The 18,313-nt window shown below is 26.8% G+C and overlaps 1 protein-coding gene across 3 annotated transcripts in view; it reads right to left on the bottom strand.

Moving 5' to 3' along the window:
• Positions 1 to 18,313, bottom strand: part of LOC117176992 (serine/threonine-protein kinase OSR1) — an 86,991-nt gene that overhangs the window by 62,206 nt on the left and 6,472 nt on the right. For 2 of the 3 annotated variants that reach the window (XM_033367432.1, XM_033367433.1), the window contains exon 2: positions 419 to 544. In XM_033367432.1, the coding sequence (XP_033223323.1) occupies positions 419 to 544 (126 nt within the window). Of the gene's footprint in view, positions 1 to 418; positions 545 to 15,825; positions 16,030 to 18,313 lie in introns of those variants that run through there. The other variant, XM_033367434.1, reaches the window with a different exon arrangement.

The following is an 18,313-nucleotide window of genomic DNA, read 5'->3' as shown; positions in this document are numbered from 1 at the left end:
CCCCCCATATCTCATCATTTCCTCTAACTCCCCTAAACTTATTTATCCTAATGCCCCCTCTTTTGGTCTACTTCCCCACCCTTCATTTCTTATAATTCCTCCTACATCCCCACTCCTCAATTTATTCACAAGATCAGATCAAATTTTTTAATTGAATTTGTAGAATTTGTGACTAAATATTGTAAGATAATTGAAAAAAAATTGTGGTGATTAGTAACGTTATAAAAGATCATTTACATCGAGAATTTATTGGAAGACTTCGTGCAAATTTGGTAGGATTAATTGATATTGGAAAGAATTTGGTGTTAATTTGATAATATGTATTTATCGTAGCGCAAAATAGATTTTTTGTGATGCGAAATGTTCACGTGATGGTAAGTTTGACGTCAATTGCTTTAATGCTAATTGTAGGTCTCACCTGTTTCTACCTCGGACTAAAGTTGTTAAGAATCTGTTGTCTTTGAACATCAACTGGTCCTCCTCGTTTGTCGCCTGTGTCGCGGCGTTCAGCGCCGCGTACCGTTGCCTCATTGCGCCTACGGTACTGTAAATTAATATACAAGACTGTAAACTAGGTCATATCACACAGGTGCCAATTTCCAATTTTTTATTAGCTTCAATTTCTCTTAGGGGGAAGTTAAAAACATACTTAACCCTATTTTAAATAATTTTTCATGCCTAAAAAACCCAGTCAAAATGTTCTTTCGATTTCATACTTGAAAAATGCCTAGAATAAAACACCAAATTTATGAAAATAATATTTTATCTTCGAAATTCTCAAAACAGGGTAAATAGGGTGATTTTTCAGGACAATAGGGGAAGCATAGGGGAATAAATTCTTTTTAATAAAATGTATGTATGAGTACTATAGATTGAATTCAATATGCTATACGCTTAAAATTTCAAGTAGAAATATAATGCATTTTCAACAAAATAGTTGAATTTGCATTAAAAAATATACATTTCGTATCAAAAGCGATGTATTTTCAATGAAAGAGTTGTTCTTTCAATAAGCGATAGAGAGGAATTTTTCTACTAGTTGTTAAATTTTCAGCATTTAAAGACAAACTTTCAACCAAATAGATGAACATTTAAACAAAAAAGAATTAACTTTTGTTGAAAATTCGTCTTTTTGGTTAAGTTCCACTGTTTTTTTTATTTAAGATAAACATATTTATTTAATTGAAATATCAACTATATTATATTTTTCTTTGAGAATCACTTCTTTGATAGAAATTCATTTTTCTTGTTAAAGATTCAATCCTTTGGTTAGAAATTTCACTATTATGTTAAAAATTTTTTTTTTTCATATTTATCTAGCCAATTTTGTGTGAAAATTTATCTTTTTTATTTGAAAATTCAACTGTTTGATTAAAAAACGATCTTTTTGATTGAAAATTAAACAATTTGTTTACAAACGGAGGAATTTTGTTGTAAATTCGCTGCTATTGGTAAAAAATTAGTCCTTTTAATTGGAAAATCAACTATCTGGTTAAAAGCTGGCCTGCTTGGTTGAAAATGCATTTTATTACTCGAAAATCCATTCCTTTAGTCGAAAAGTTAACTATTTCATAAAGTAGTTTAACCTTTAACCAAGTAGTTGAATCTTCAACAAAAACAGACGAATTCTCAATGAAAATTTAATAGTTGAAGTTTAAACTAAAAAATAAAACTTCTAAACCAAAAATAGAATAACTTAATTTTCAGTTACGAAAATTAATTTTCAACAAAAAAGAAGAAGAAAATAATAATTTTCAACAAAATAGTCGAATCTTTAACCAAATAATAGAATTTTTAACCAAAAGAGATGAATTCTAAACCAATCATGATAATAATAGAATTTTAATTCAGAAAGTTCTATTAACCATAAATTTGTTTTAAATAATTTCTTTCAACCGAAAAAAAATTAATTTTAACATTATACGTGAATATTTAAAAGAAATTTTGAATCAAATAGTTGAATTTTCATGTAAACAGGATAAATGTTTTTCAAAAATCCATTTTCAACGAAATAATTACATTTTTAAGGAAAGAAATTAATTTTGAACTCAAATAATTATTCTTCAACAACAACAAATTATTTTTTGATTCAATAGTTGAACTTTCAACCTAAAAAAAGACATATTTAAAAAAAAAATAGGTGAATTCTCAACAAAATAGTTAAATTTGTAACCAAACAGATGAACTTTCAACCAAAAAGATAACATTTTTATAAAAAAAGAAATTAATATAAGAAATATAAGAAATTTATAAAAAAAAGGAAAAATTATTAAGAAAAACGGGAATAGTTAAATTTTCAGTCAAAAAATTAAGTTTTAATCAAAGGGATGAATATTCAACGCAAAAGACTAATTTTTTACCAAAAATAATAATTTTAACAAAACACATGTATTTTCAAACAAATTTTGAATTTAAAGTAGTTTTGAACTCAACAATCAAATTTGTAACCAAAGAAATAAATTTTCGAATCAAAAAGAGGAATTAGTCATCAAAAAGATTAATTTTCTGCCAGAGAAGACAAACTTTAATCAAAAAACAGAAATTTGCAACTACATAGCTGAATTTTAAAATAAAGAAGATAAATGTTCAGCCAAACATGGAATATTTAAATTTTCAGTTGAAAACATATTCATTTTCAACAAAAATAAAAATAATTTTTCAACAAAGTATTTAAATCTTTAAGCAAAGTAATTAATTTTTAAATAAAATAAATAATCTTCAAAAAATTTCTGTTAAATCTATAACAACATGTTGGGAAATGATCCGAGTTTTTTTTCTGAAGTAAGGGTTAATGTTCTAGTTAAATTAAATTTTAATAAATGTTCTGATAAATCTGAATTATGTATCGATAATTTATTATCTCAATTGCCAATGAGTCTTAATTAGTGTTCGCTGAATTAAATCAAATCATGGAGATTGAAAAATATCCGGAAAAATACGTTTTACTAATCTGCTATTAATAAAAAGAAAAGGAAAATTGAATTTACTTTTTTCCCCATCTGATTTTATGAATGAAGTAAATTACTACGATAAAAATTGATGGACTTTGTACTAGTTTATTTCCATGGTGTCAGATTTATAAATTAGTTACGAACTTTCTCAAACTATCTTCTCTATTGATATTTAATTAAAAATAATGATAACTGCTGGAAAAAAGCAGACACAATGAAATTACTTATTCACAATAAAATAAAATAAATAAATCTTTTTATTTATACCTGAATTCAAAATATTCTTTCATAATAATATAATTTCAAGATAAATTTGTCATCTTTTTTTAAATTTTCTTTTTCTTATATTATTTTCGTGGCCTCCGTTGGAGAGTTTATATGCTGGGAACATTTCTGAATTGAGGGCTAGTTGAACGTCACCTAAATAAATAAATGGAATAATTGAGCTAGAATTGGTATTACAGGCTATTTTTAACCACTATCAAGGGACAGACATAATCATGTATGCTAAAAATAACCGAATCTGGACTCTTTTTGAATTTTCTGTTATTTGTCTCATAATTTATTCTTTCAAGACATTTCAAGACATTTTACTAATTTTAAACTTTTTTAATTCTAGTTTCGACAAAAATAAAATGTTTGAAAACGCCATCCTTAAGTTGTTTTAAATCAGGGAGGCTGAAAGATTTAGTTTAAAAATTTCTCTTTTTTCCCTGACAAATTGTTTATTTTCCGTGACTATTAATATTCAAAGTTTGACAAAACAGCTGAATTATTGACTCAAAAAGAAGAACTCTCAAGAAAATATTTAAATTTTAACCAAAAATTTGAATTTTTTTCTAGGACAGTTGAATATTAACAAAAAAAGATGAATTTTCAATCTAAAAGGACGAATTTTCTATCCAAAAAGACGAATTTTCGACCCAAAATTAAGAATTCTGATCGAAAAACATAATATGTAGTTAATATTTCAACTAAAAAAATGTTTTCAACAAAATAGTTATAAAATAAATTTTCTACCACCAAAGATTAATTTTCAATGAAATAGAGGAATTTTAAAGAAAAAATATGAAAGTTAAATTTTCAATAAAAATATTAATTATCAATCGAGAAAAAATGTGTCCAAATAATGTAATGAATCTTTAATCCCAATAGGTAAATGTTTAACAAAATAGTTTACGTTTTAACCCAGAAGTTGAACTTTCCAAACAAAAGGACGAAGTTTAAACCAATAAGAATTTCTCAATCAAGAAAAAAAACCTTCATGCGAATTGTTGAAATTTCAAGGCAAAGGATGAATTTTCTGAAAAACAGTCGAATTTTCAAACCCCAAAATATGTATGTTAAAAAAAGGCATTTTTTTAGCAAAAAGTTGTATTTGAACTAAAAAATAGGAAATTTGAACCAAGAAGATTAGTTTTCTACGAAGAATTCTCAACTAACAAAACAAACAAATTTTTAACTAAATTTTAACTAAAAATATGAATCTGCAAACAAAAAACGAAACGAAAATTTAACAAAGTAGTTAGTTTTAACCAAAAAGATAAATCTTCAATTAAAAAGATACATTTTCTACGAAGCAGTTCAATTGTTTACCCGCAAATATTAATTTTTTCCAAAAAGACTACATTTAAACAAAATAGTTTAAATCGAAACTAAAATAATGAATCTTTAATTAAAAAGAGATTTTTTAACAAAGTAGTGTAGCTTTCAGTCCGACAGTAGAATTTCCAACCAAAAAGACGAATCTTTATGAAATAAAGATGCTTCAGTCAAGAAAGAAGAAAAGTCATCCAAATTATTGAACTTCCGAGTGAAAAAACGATTTTACTGTGAAACAGTTGACTTTTCAACCCGAAAATATGAATTTTCAACAAAAATGTTTATTTTGAACCAAACAGTTGCAACTTAAACCAAAGAATAGGAAACTTTAAAAAAAAATTATTTTTTTGAAATAAAAAACGAATTTGCAACTATAAATGATCAATTTTCAAAAAAAATTGAAAAGTAACATTTTAATTTAAAAGCCTAATTTTTAGAAATAGAAGACACAAAATAAGAAATAAATATTTTCTAGTCCAAAAAAAAAAATGAAACCAAATTGTTGAACTTTCAAGCCAAAAGATGAATTTTCTACAAAACAGTTGAATTCCTAACTCGAAAATACGAATATTTAAAAACAGTTAATTTTCAAACGAAAAAATATGTTATTTAAACAAAGGAGATGATTTTACTGACGAAAAGACAAATTTTTAAATAAGAAAGACCAAATTTAACTAAAAATGTCAAAGTTACATTTTCAGTTACAAAAATTAATTTTCAATCAAGAAGAATGAATTTTTAACAAAATAGTTCAATTTGCAAGCAAGGGGATGAATCTCCATCCAAAAGTTCAACTTTTAACCAAGTAGTTGAATTTTCAAATTAAAAAAAAATCAATATTCACCCAAAAATGGAATAGTTACATTTTCAGTTAACAAAATTAATTTTCAAAAAATAAAAATAAGTTTTCAATAAAATAGTTCAACTTTCAACTAACGAGACGAATTTTCATTAAAATGATTAATCATTCACTGGTATAGTTAAATTTTTACTTAAAGAAATTAATTTTTCACCACCACAAAAAAATCGAATCTTCAAACAAAAAAGATGAAGCCTCGACGAATAATGTAATAGTAGATATTTCGACTAAGAACTATTTTTATTTTGAATAAAAAACAGTTAACTTCAACTGTAAAAGATAAATTTTCAAACCAAATAGTTGAATCCTCAACCATTGAATTTTCAAACCGAAAAGACAAATTAAAAAAAAATAAGTTGAATATTCCATCCAAAATAATTAGAAATATAAATACAAGGCAAATAAATTTCTAACAAGAATATTAGGCCGCAAACTTCAATTTCAAAATTCCCTAACTTTTCGCTGCAATTTTTTAATTTTCCCTAACCATTCATGTTCAAAGATCAGAATTTCAATCTCATAACACGTTTAGAATCTTTTATAAACGGAATGCGAAAATTTCAAATTTATTATCAATGACAATTATTTAAAGTTCCTCTCATAGTAATTCCGTGACTTTTGCAGAATTTTTTTCAAAAGCCCTGACTTTTCCTGACTAATAAAATTTCTGAACTTTTCCCTGATTTCCAGGTATGCCCTATTTTGAATTTTTCATACGTAATATTAAAAAATAAAAAATGGTTTCGAATTGAAACTTCGGTAAGTTTCACTGTGCCCGCCTGACTTTGAAACTCTCTTTCTACTTAAGGAACTTTCCTTTATTAAACCGAGATTTGTGTAAACATTTCTTTCTTCTGAAAATCTAAAATCGGGATTAATGTGTCTTTTGAAATCGTTTTTTTTTTAGGTTTTCTACACATATGAGTCGGAATTTTTTTTCCTTTGGCAAATAAACCCCTTTTTTCTTTCAGATTAAAACAAAAACATTTATAGCTCTTTATAGAGATTCTATGCCTAAAATTCCATTTTATACAGTATTTAAATGTTTATTTCTACAATTCTAACTATTCTATTATGTAAGGCGCAAGAAATTTCCCTAAAATTTTGTTATGAAAAAAAATTTTGATTTAGGTATTAACAACCTTAAATTTTCGATTTTAGGGTAAAGTTGAGATTAAGAAGTCAAATTCATTCCTAACATTTTTTTTAAATTATGAAATATTCAGAAAATATGACTTATGTTACTGGCAGCAATGTCTATTTATTAGAAAAAAAATCAAAAACACTTCTCCTACTATTACAAAATTAAAAGATTGATAAATTTTAGGGGAAAATTTCTGGTACCTTTTTTGTTTTTGATTTTAAAAAATGACACATTTTGAACATAATAAGTATTATATAAAGAAGTTTTTACATTATTTGCTTTTAATACATCATTTACTCCAAAATTCTAAACAAAAGATTTTTAGAAACTTTGAAAGGTTTCAAGAAAATAAAAAGTTTCTTAACATTCCTGAGAAAATTTAAAAATGTTTTTCTATTTTTAAAAATGAATTTTTAGAGAACACTAGCTGTGCCCTGCGGCGGCGACTTCGTCGCCGCGAAAGCCTGCTACCATTAATACGATGCATCGAGAACAAACGAAAATGCCAAAAAAGTTGTATATTGAATAATACTGGAATTAAATCAACATACAATTTTAAGTATTTGTCACAGAATTTGGTTTTGAAAAATGCGAAGTCTAGAGTGAAATTTGAACTAAACTTTGAAAAGACTCTGAGAACGTAAAACAGAAATATGAGCTTAAATACAGAAAATTTTAATTGTTTTTACTTATAAAACTTACACTTTAGTCATTGAATCCAATATTTAGAATTTTTAAATCAGTCGTGAAATTCTAACATAGCCTGCAAAAACTCTTCAAAAATTTGAAATTTATATAGTAGATTTCAAAAGCTCCCCCCCCCCCCCATTTTATATTCCCACCGAATTCTCGTATGATCTATCCGGAGGCCCAAAGAAAATGCGTAAAAAATGTGCTGCTGATTAGTGAAAAACTACGTTTGTGCTCCTTCCTCGTCTTAATCTCTCCTACACCCCCTCCCCATATTCTCACGGCCTGCTTGAAAGCCCAAAGAATATGTGTGAAAAATGTGGTGATAATGATCAAGTACGGGATTCTTATAAAGATCATACATTTTAGGACACTTGATTTTATATATTTCGAAAACTGTACTCCCTCCCCCTACACTCCATCATCTTTCAATATTCTTACGACCTGACCGGGAGCTCAAAGAATATGTATGCAAAATTTGCTGCCGATTAGTCAATAACTACGAATGTACCACTTCATATGTGCCAAGCTTCCGCCCCCCTCCCCCATACTGTTGCGATCTGGCTGGGAACTCAAAGAATATGTGTGATAAATTTGGTGCTGATTATCAAAAACTGTGGATTTTCATAAGCATTCCGAGTAAAAATGCTTCGACTTGAGTTCGACTTGGTTATGTCTTGAGTTCGTCTCCAAAACATCGATGTCTGGCTCAAACGGCAAAGGTCAAACGGCGTTTACTTGTTTTGGCTGAGATTATCGAACCTCTTTTGGCTCAAAAATGAGAATAAAATTAATGAATGAAAAATTTGTAATTATTAAATTAGTTATTTTTAATTTAAAAATTCAGAATCGGTGGGTCGGAACGAGAATAACCCTTAAAAATTTTCTTCAAAAAAATAAAAATGGTAATTTTCTAGAAGGATCTCCTAAGCCGTTAGAAATACGTAAAAACAAACAACATTTTTGGTATCATCGTCAAACAAATATAATACAAATAACAATCCGTAAATAAGTTGATTTAATATATATATATATATATATATAGTATAAAAATATACAAGGTTGTTTAAACATTAACGAAGATTAGCTTTTATGACTGTTAGAATTACCCTTTTTATTAGTGAAGGTATACGCTCGAAGTTAATTCGACTTAAGAGATAAATTTATGTCTTCAAGACATAAAAACTTGTCTCCCAGACATAAATTGAAGCCTGGCTCCGTCTCAAAACTGAGACATGCTCAAGTCGAACTTTTAGACTTGAGCATGTCTTGATTGGGGGCAATTCAAGTCGAGCCCAAGTCGAATCATTTTTATTCGGGATCATACGTTTTAGGCCAATTGATTTTATATTTTTCAAAAACTGTGCCCCCCCCCCCCCCCCATACTCTTAACACCTGTCCTGGAGTCCAATGAATATGTGTAATAAATATGATGCCGATTGACTGACCTCATGAAGCAATTCTGAGGTCATATTCGGTTTCAGCGACTCCAAAAACATAAGGGTGCATTGGTCTCGCTTCTGGGACAGACCACTTTCTTTTGTGGTACTGTGTTATCAAAAAAAAAAAATCTGGAAGATTTCAAGGACATTTTTCTTTAATTTTGAAATTTAAAATTTTTTTAGGATATATTCGATTTAGTTGAAAAAAAATTTAGACCGAACCCATTTCACATGAGACAGGGAAATTTTCTGGGAGATTTTTTGAAAAACCCCACCTTTTTACATTTTTGCATACTTTTTTTCAATGTCTGCTAATAATAGAAATTTATCTTATCAGCATCATGCGTGCTTTTGAGGCCGGGAGATTTTTTTTCCTGACAATGTAGATTTAGAATTTTTCTTGTAAACGACAAAAGATAACGCAAAATAGCAAGAGACCTTTTTATATACCTTTTTTAGATGCGCAAACTTTTATCTTAACCTTTTTCGTATCGATTATTGCTTCCGATAAAAAGTAAAAAATGCAACTGTAAGAAACATATTCTCCTGGCCACACAAGTTATTTATCCAACATCGATCTTACAAGTTATCTTCCTTATCCAAAGCAAATTAAGAAAGAAATGACAAAACGTTTAAGGGTTGGTTTTTTGAGAGTTCTATTTTCAGCAAAAAAAACTTTCAATAAATTCATGAATTTTTAACCTAATAATTGAATCGTAAGCCAAAAACATGAATTTCTAACGAATGAGATTAATCGTCTACCAAACAAGGGAAACTTTTAACAAAATACATTAATTTTTATCTGAAACTGTTAAAATAGTTTAATTTTCATTTTAAAAAATTAGTTTTTAACCAAGAAAGGTAAATTTAAAAAAAAGTGATAGTTAATATTTTTCAACAAAAAATTATGTTTACTTTAAATGATAGTTTTTCCTAACAATTCAAATATTTTGTTAAAAATTTAATTAGTTTGTTAAAATAAAAATTTTTGTGAGAATCTAATTATTTTATTAAAAAACTAACCGAATTGTTCATTGCTGATTTTCAACAACAAAAAAACGAAAATTAAAAAAAGGGAATTTTAAACTAAAAAGAACAATTTTTACTAGAAAAGACGAATTTTCATTAAAATATGTGAGTTTTTAACAGCAAATAGTTTTAACAAAATAGTTAAATTTTCTACGAAAAATTACAAATTTTCAACCAAAATGATCATTTTTCAAGCAACAAGATTAATTTTCTATGAATGAAGACCATTTTTAACCAAATTCATGAATCTTTAATCAAATAGTTTAATTCACTAAAATAGTTCAATTTTAACCACAAATATAAATTTTGAAGCAAGAAGATTAAGTTGCTACCAACAAAGATGAATTTTTAAAAAAGTAAAAAAAAGTGAAAAAACCTTAATTTCCAACAAAAAAGAAAAACGAATTTTCAAAAACGTATTTCAATTTTCTTCAAAGTAGATTAATGTTCTAAAGTCTTTAAAAAAGGTAATTAAAAAAAAAATGTTCAAAAAGATAGTTGAAAACTATTTGGATAACCTATGTAAATAACTCTGAATAACTGGATTACTTTGGATTACAAATGGATTACAAGAGATTACACTGGATTAACCGGGTTACCAGTTTATACAACCGAGCGTGTATACATTTTAGTTTTGTTGCGGATCTTTTTTAATAAAAACTTACCTGAGTACTGATTTGAAAAATCAATAATACGCGCTTCTTCGCAGTTTTTGAGAAAGTCAACTTTGAAATATTCCCCACAGTTTGTATAAATTTTGGCGAAAAACAATTCCCATTGGCAGTTTTTTATTTATCTTTCTTTTATTTTTTGTTTACAAAAATATGTATAAATATGATTTTCTTCGATGATTTTAAGCATTTTTTCAAAAAATAATTTTGTGATGCCTTTTCTGACGGAAAACTGATTTTTTAACAAGTTTTTTTGATTTTTTCAAACAAATTTATTTTCTATGAATGTTATTCATTTTTTTCTTAATATTTAACAATTACATTTTTTATAAAAAGTATTAGCGAGGGGTTTTAAAAGTAAAAATGTTTTTTTTTTCAATCGCTTTTCGTACCTACCGAAGTTCAAAAAACCTTGTTCTTACTTCCAGTTTTAAACCATATAGATTTTAAGCATTATAACGAAATAATAACAATTTAAGAAAAGAAGTACATTTTAATTTAAAAAATATATAAAATATATAAATAAAAAAAACTGCATGTGGCGAAAGTCGAACACAAAATAAATCCAAGCAGAAAGGCTATTACTGCCTGAGCTACTGGCCGATGGGAATTGTTTTTAGCTAAACTATACGGCCTATGATGAACATTACAATGCTGATTTTCTGGATAACGGCAAAGTAAGATTACAATTAATAAATAAGGGAAAAATCCAATTTAAAGAATTTCTAAACTTCGCGTGCTGAGTTCAATTTAAATAATAGTGCTTTCCGTAATATTTGGGTTAAAAGTATAATTTGCAGCGGACACCCGCGTTTTGTTGGTGAAGCCGCAAAGCTGATTTTAATTTAACTTTCTGAGCTACAACCCACGTCTAATTTAAGTTACTCTGAAATCCCCGTTCTCTCATAATCCTGGGTTTATTTTACGTCACATGAATTAGAATTATGAGAATAACAAATTCTGTTAACATTATTTTAATATAAAGGAAAATGAATAAATTCCAATGTACATTTATTTTTAAATATTTATTCTCTAAATTACTTCTAAATTGATCGAAATTGTCTCATGGAAACTTTTCAAACAACTATCGAATTTTACTTTTAAGGGGATTAAAACAACTCGGCTTTTCGCCAAATCAAAAATGCGTCTATGAGGATGCATTATTTAATGTAATATTTGAACCACATAATCTAAATGCAATTTTACTCGCGGGAGCACTGCAAATTTTTTGTTTGAAAAATGTTCTTGTTATTATTTGTTTTTTGTAATTAAAAATTGAGCGATTTTTGCGCCTATAGAATGCAACAAGCCAAATAAAAATGTATGCCGGGCTGCAGGCACCTAATCTAGTTTGAAGTCGAATGAAATCAGCTCGGAAATCAGCATGTACAGCGTCTTCGTCGCTTATAGTAATATATAATATAATAATATATTATATAATGCAATAATGAAAATAAAAAATAAAATATAATCTTCCTTTTTAAGTTGGTTTGAGGATATTATATATATTCTAGATGGAACAAGTTCAAATGACTGCAGCCCGGAATACACTGTTAGTTGACGCGTTGCATTTAACAGGCGTAAAGAACGCTCAATTTTCAATTACAAAAAAAAAAACAATAACAAAAAATTTTTTTCAAAAAATCGCTTTGATTCCGCGTGTAAAATTGCTTTCAGATTATGGGGTTCAAATATTACATTAAACAATGCATCCTCATACACGTACTATGGTACTATTTGGCGAAAACCCGAGTTGTTTCAATCCCCTCAAAAGTGCAAATTCTTGTCAGGCCTCGGACTCACTTTTGATATAAAAAATGGTGTTAATACTGTCACTAATTTAAACAAATGGTATTATAAAATTTGTCCAGAATTAAACGTATGTATAGTCCGAATTTAAACGTGTATAGTCCAAAGTAAAAAGTGTGAAAAGGAAAAAAAATTTCTCTGATTAAAATTTCCAGTTTTCTAGCATAATATTTTTAAGGTATTAAAAATTAAATTTAATATTTATTTGAAATGTTATTCTTTGTTCTATAAGTTATAAACATTCCTATTTTTATTTATCGCAGGCTTCACAGTATCTTCCTCGTTTTTTCACTTAAAATTTAAATCTTCGAAATTAAATTAATTTAATTTCATTTATATTAAATTAAATTATTATCACAATTAAGTTATTTTCGATTAAGAAGTCTACTATTTAATTTTTTGTTAGGAATTCATATTTTTGGTTAAATACTTTATTATTTGGTCATAAATTGTATTATTTTGTTCACAATTCCACTTTTTGGCATGAAAATTCAACAATTTGATTGATTTTTTTGTGGACTAACACATTTTTTGAAACATTCATCTTTTTGGTTTGGAAATTTATCTCCTCCCGTAGAAATTTCATCTTCATTGGTTAAAAATGTAACGGTCTAGATAAAAAATTAATCTTCTATGGTTAAAAATCAAGTTTTCGATGAAAATTATTCCTATAATTTATTACTAATGAAAAGACTTATTATTTGAATAAGTGTTATTCTTAGAGATTTAATCTGACAAAAGATTTGTAAATAAGCATGGTTCGTCCTTTCACATTAAATCGTTGAAATTAATTTAAATCTTACATTATTTAATTAATTAATTCTAAACAATTATAAAATTCAAATATTGTCTATTGTCAATTGTTAAATTTTAAGTAGTTGAGTTTTTAATGTCTTTAAAAAAAATTTTCCATAGGTATTTTTCGAACGAGCGTAGATAATTGAGTTTTTTTTAAAATTTAAAATCAGAATTCCTGATTTTTCAATTAAGCACAAACTAAATTTTATTTTTAAAGTGAAAAAATTACAACGAAAAGTACAAGAAAATGTTTACATAAAATTTTACGTATCCAAAAAAGTACTACCTATTAAAACTGAAAAACTTAAAGTCCCTATAAAAACTGAAAGGAAACTGCAAAAAATAGGTGAGGCTTTCCAAAAAATCGGCTTTATTTTTTTTATCGAAGTTTGAAAACAGAAAAAGAATTTTTGGAAAACCCTGCCTTTTTTATTTTTTTCTAGTATTTAAAAAAAGACTGTTAATACAAAAAAGGCATCTTATGGATTAAATTTTTTTTAAATATATTTTTCTCAATATAAGGCAATAGTTCTCTTTAAGTGTGCGCCAACCATTAATTCTTTTTTTCCGATTTGTAAAAATAAAAAAATTATTTCCTTTGAACATATAGAAAATCGGGGGCATGATATTTAAATCTCATTTAAAGTTCGTGACTCAAGTTTAAATACTTCCTATCTGGAAAAAATGCTATTAAAGCAGTTTGCTGAAAAAACAATAACATTCATAATTGCAGTTGACATCAATTGAGTATTAAAAAATACACTATTCTTGCAAGAAATATGTAAAGAAAAAAAATTACAGAAGAAACTTATTTATTCAAAACTTTAGATTTACCAGAGCAAATCTATTCTGAAATATATAAACTATTTTATTAAATAAAATAAAAATAAATATTTCTCAGCCAAACTTAGCAACACAAGATAAAACAAAAAATGTATTTGAAAAATCTAAGGGATATCTTTCTACAGTAGATAATGTAACCCTACAGTGAATAATCATTAATTAAGAGAACAATAATATACGTAAAATAATTAGTTATAATTACAATTTATTAACACCTATATATTTGTATAGTATCTTAAACATTAAATGAATTAATTGGATTGTTGTTCATACAGTAGTATTTTCAATAAATTATTAGCCAGTTATCCACTATAGGGAGGTTTCCTCTAGATGGCCATTTTTTGAGAATATTAAAAAAACTGTTCTAAAAAAAAGGATGTATTTTCTAGCCGAAAAAAGAATGTTCAATAAGTTGAATTTTTAACCAGAATCGATGTTTTATCAACCAAATAGTTTAATTATCGAAGAAAAAAATATATCAACCAAAAATGAAAGAAACTTTTCAGTTACAAGAATTAAAATTTAAAAAAACGAATTTACAAGGAAATAATAAAATTTTCAACTAGAGATAAAATTTCAACTAAAATTATGAATCATAAAAAATATGAATTTTTAGCAAAGTAGTTAACTTTCAGCAATGCACTTGAATATCTAATAATAAAAAAACATAAATTCAACAACAAAAAAAGACTTTTCAACTTAACAGTTGAATTTTTAAGCAAAAAAGATTAATTCTCTACAAAACAGTCGAAATTTCAAACCAAAATTATAATGTTTTAACAAAAAAACTTAATTTTAGAAATGATTTATTTTTCAACTGAAAGCGATAAATTTTCAATCGAAAATTGAATATTTAAATTTTCAGTTCAAAAATTTGATATTTGATAAAAAAAACGAATTTTCAAAAAAATAATTCAATTTTCAACAACGGATATGTTTCATGAACTAAAAAGTTAATTTTGAACAAAGTAATTCAACTTTCCAACGAATGTTAAATTTTCTACAAAAAAGCACAAATTTTTAGAGTTTTCAACGAAAAACAGAATCGCTAAATTTCCAGTTCTAAAAATTAATTGAAAAAATGTTGTATAATAACTCATACTTGAAAAAATAAAATGAATTTCTAACAATCTAAGTCAACTTTAATACAGTAGCTGAATTTTCAACAAATTTCAGCCAAAAATGGATTAAGTGAATTTTCAGTTATGAAAATTAATTTTCAACCAAGAAAACGAATGTTTAACAAAATAGTTAAATCTTCAGGCAGCAAATGAATCTGTAACAGAGTATGTACTTTAAATTAGAACCAAGTAGTTCAATTTGAAACCAAAAAAGATGAATTCTCAGCGAAAAATTGCATAGATGAATTTTTAACTAAAAAAATCATTTTCTATAAGCACAAAAAGATTGGGAAAAAATTGTATTGGGAAAAAATCTCAAAGGAAAAAATGTCGTCTGGATAACTTTCAAATTTTTAAGAATTATTAATTATTTAAAAATGTTCTTTATTTATTATTTCAATTTTCATTTTTAAAAAATCAGAGTTTGGCCCTTTTTCGAAGAATAGGATCAATTTTTTTACAGTATCAACTAAGAATGTCTCTTCAATAACTTTTTGCTATGATCGTTTGCCAATCCAAAAGAATGATTAATTATTTGAAAAATTTTCATTTAGGAATTCAGAGTTTGGTTATTTTTCAAAGAATAGGCTCAATATTTTACGGAATTAACTAAGAATGTTTTTCCGATTACTTTTTACTATGATGGTTTGCAAATCCACAAGAATTATTAGTTATTTAAACAATTTTTTCCCGAATGAACTAAGAATGTTTTTCCAATACTCTTTCCTATGATACTTTTGTTGTTTATAAAAAATATTTACGTAATTAATAATTGTTTTCAATTATGAAAGTATCATAGAAAAGAGTCATCGGAAAGACATTATAATAAACAAATAAAAATTTTGTTTTGAAACATTAGCACCAACGTGAGCCTCGGAAGCTGGAACCACGACCCCTTACTAAGGGTCGATCCCCAAACAACCGGAGGTCTGTCATCGGCCGGGCTCCTTCTCACAACACCAGATGGACACCAAAAAAGAGGGCCTATTAATTTTAACTTTTCACTTATTTAGATTTTTGGTTAAGAAAAAAATTCCTTATTTCTCTGGACCGAATAAAATTGACTGAACAAACGTTACGCGTCAAAACTTCGTTCAGCACTGACTCGTCTCCCAATTTTATATCTCTTTTCAACGAGGTATTTACTGATTTTTGTCAACAAACTTTATACCTACAGACCTGGGCAGTGCCCATTTGAGCGCCGTTAACCGCTTGCTACTAACAACTTCCCCTCACGCAGCTGTGGGACCTCCAGAGAAAATTGTTTAAATTCTGATATTAGTCATTTATAAATATTTTATTTGAAATCCACTTTTCCTATGGCTTTAATAAATTATTAACTAAACAAAACTATAAAATTAAGCCTGAAATTTCGTAAGAGAACGCTTATTCTAATTTTCAAACTATTCAGACAAGTAACCTGTCGTTGGAATCGCTAAAAATCTAAAATTTCGAATACCATAATTTCTAAATTACTCATTATGAAATAAAAAAATTATCTAATTCTTATTTTATTCCTCGTTAAGTAGAAAGGAACCCCATGGGTAAGAGTGAACGACACCAGTCTCGCGGTCCCTCATCTGTGTGAGGGGATGTTAGGTAGTGGGAGTCAAATAAGCAGGTAGACGGCGATCAACTGGGCATCGCCGGTATACCTGAACATGTCGAGCCGGATCGTTCTTCTGAGACTTTCAAATTTTCGAAACTTTTCAACGGGAACAGTTTCATTTTCAACAAAAAAAAGTTTATTTAAAAAAGAGAAAAATGAATTTTTAACCACGAAAGATAATTTTTCTACCATGAAAGATGAACATTTAATCCAAAAGGACGGATTTTTAACAAAACACTTGAATTTTCGAAAAAATACGCCTGTAAGAAAATCGTTAAATTTTCATCAAAATAATTATATTTTCAACAAAGAAATTGCATTCTTAAACAATTCGCTACATTTTGAACATAGAAGGATAAACTTTTGAAAACAAAGATTAAGTTTCTAACAAAAGAAAAATTTTCATCAAAATACAAAAAACAAAGTTTCAACCAGTTGAATTAAAAAATATAGATTTATGAACAAAATAGTTGAATTCGCAATCAACAGATGATTTTCCAAAACTTAAGATTATACCAAAAACGACGATTTTTCAACTAAATGGTTTAATTTTCAATACAAAATTATAAATTTTTAACCAAACAGTTTAATTTTCCACAAATAAGTTGATTCGCAAACAAAAAGCTGAATTGTCAACTAAATTAATGAATTTTCAGCACAAAATGAATTTTTTACAAAGTAGTTTAACTTTAAACCAAAAACTTGATTTTCCAACCAAAAAATATTAATTCTCAACGAAACCAAAAGAAAAATCTTCAACAAAATACATGAACTTTGAAAGAAATAGTTGAATCGTCAATAGAAAATTTCAATTTTTAATTAAAATGGTTGTAATTATATTTTCAGTAAAAAAAATTAACGCAAACTCATAATAAAAAAAAACAAGAATACAACGACCAAATTTGGACAACCACGAACAAAAAAAAAATCCTATTGTAATTTGAAACAATAATAATTTTCGGACAAAAATAAAAAAGAGGAAAGAAAAATGAATTTGATGATAATAAAAGTAAAGAAGACGAAAGGAAGAAAAAAATAAGAACGGGGATGTGGTTGGCTGCCTTTTCATTTTTCTTTCCTCTTTTTTATTTTTGTCCGCAAATTATTATTATTTATCTGTTATTATTATTATAATATTATTATTTGTCTGTTCCCTGTCGTCCAAATTTGGTAGTTGGATTATTGTTTTTTTTAAGAGGAGTTTGCATCAATTTGATTATTGGACGTTAAATAGGGTTTTTAATTTGGATTTTAATCTAATTTAAATTTCTTAATTTTTTTCAATTAATTCTAAAAAGAAAGAAATTTTCGATAAAATAGTTAAAGTAGTAGTAAGAGTTAAAGTAGTTAAACTTTAAACACAGTAATTTATTTCTTAACAAAAAAAGATGACTTCATAAAGAAACATATAATACCTGATATTTCTAACAAAAAGGATTTGCTTTGAAATTAGAAACATTTGGATTCAACAAAAAAAAACAACAAATATTTAGCAAAATAGTTGAATTCTCAAACAAAACAGATTGATTTTTAACCAAAAAAGTATTTTTAATAAAATACATGATTTTTCAACCAAATAGTCAAATTTTTAATAAGATAATATCAATTTTCATTAAAAATAGCAATTTTTAACTGAAAATGAAATAGTTACGAGGGTAGTTCAATAAGTCCTTAGAATGACCAACAAATGGCGCGCGAATCGCTCCAAATCATCTGTTTTCAGTCAGCACCACTCCCGACTAGAT

This window comes from Belonocnema kinseyi, chromosome 7 (assembly GCF_010883055.1).
Source record: "Belonocnema kinseyi isolate 2016_QV_RU_SX_M_011 chromosome 7, B_treatae_v1, whole genome shotgun sequence".
Lineage (NCBI taxonomy): Eukaryota > Metazoa > Arthropoda > Insecta > Hymenoptera > Cynipidae > Belonocnema > Belonocnema kinseyi.
Note: the sequence above shows the minus strand (reverse complement) of the source record. Positions and strands in the feature narration are given on the sequence as shown.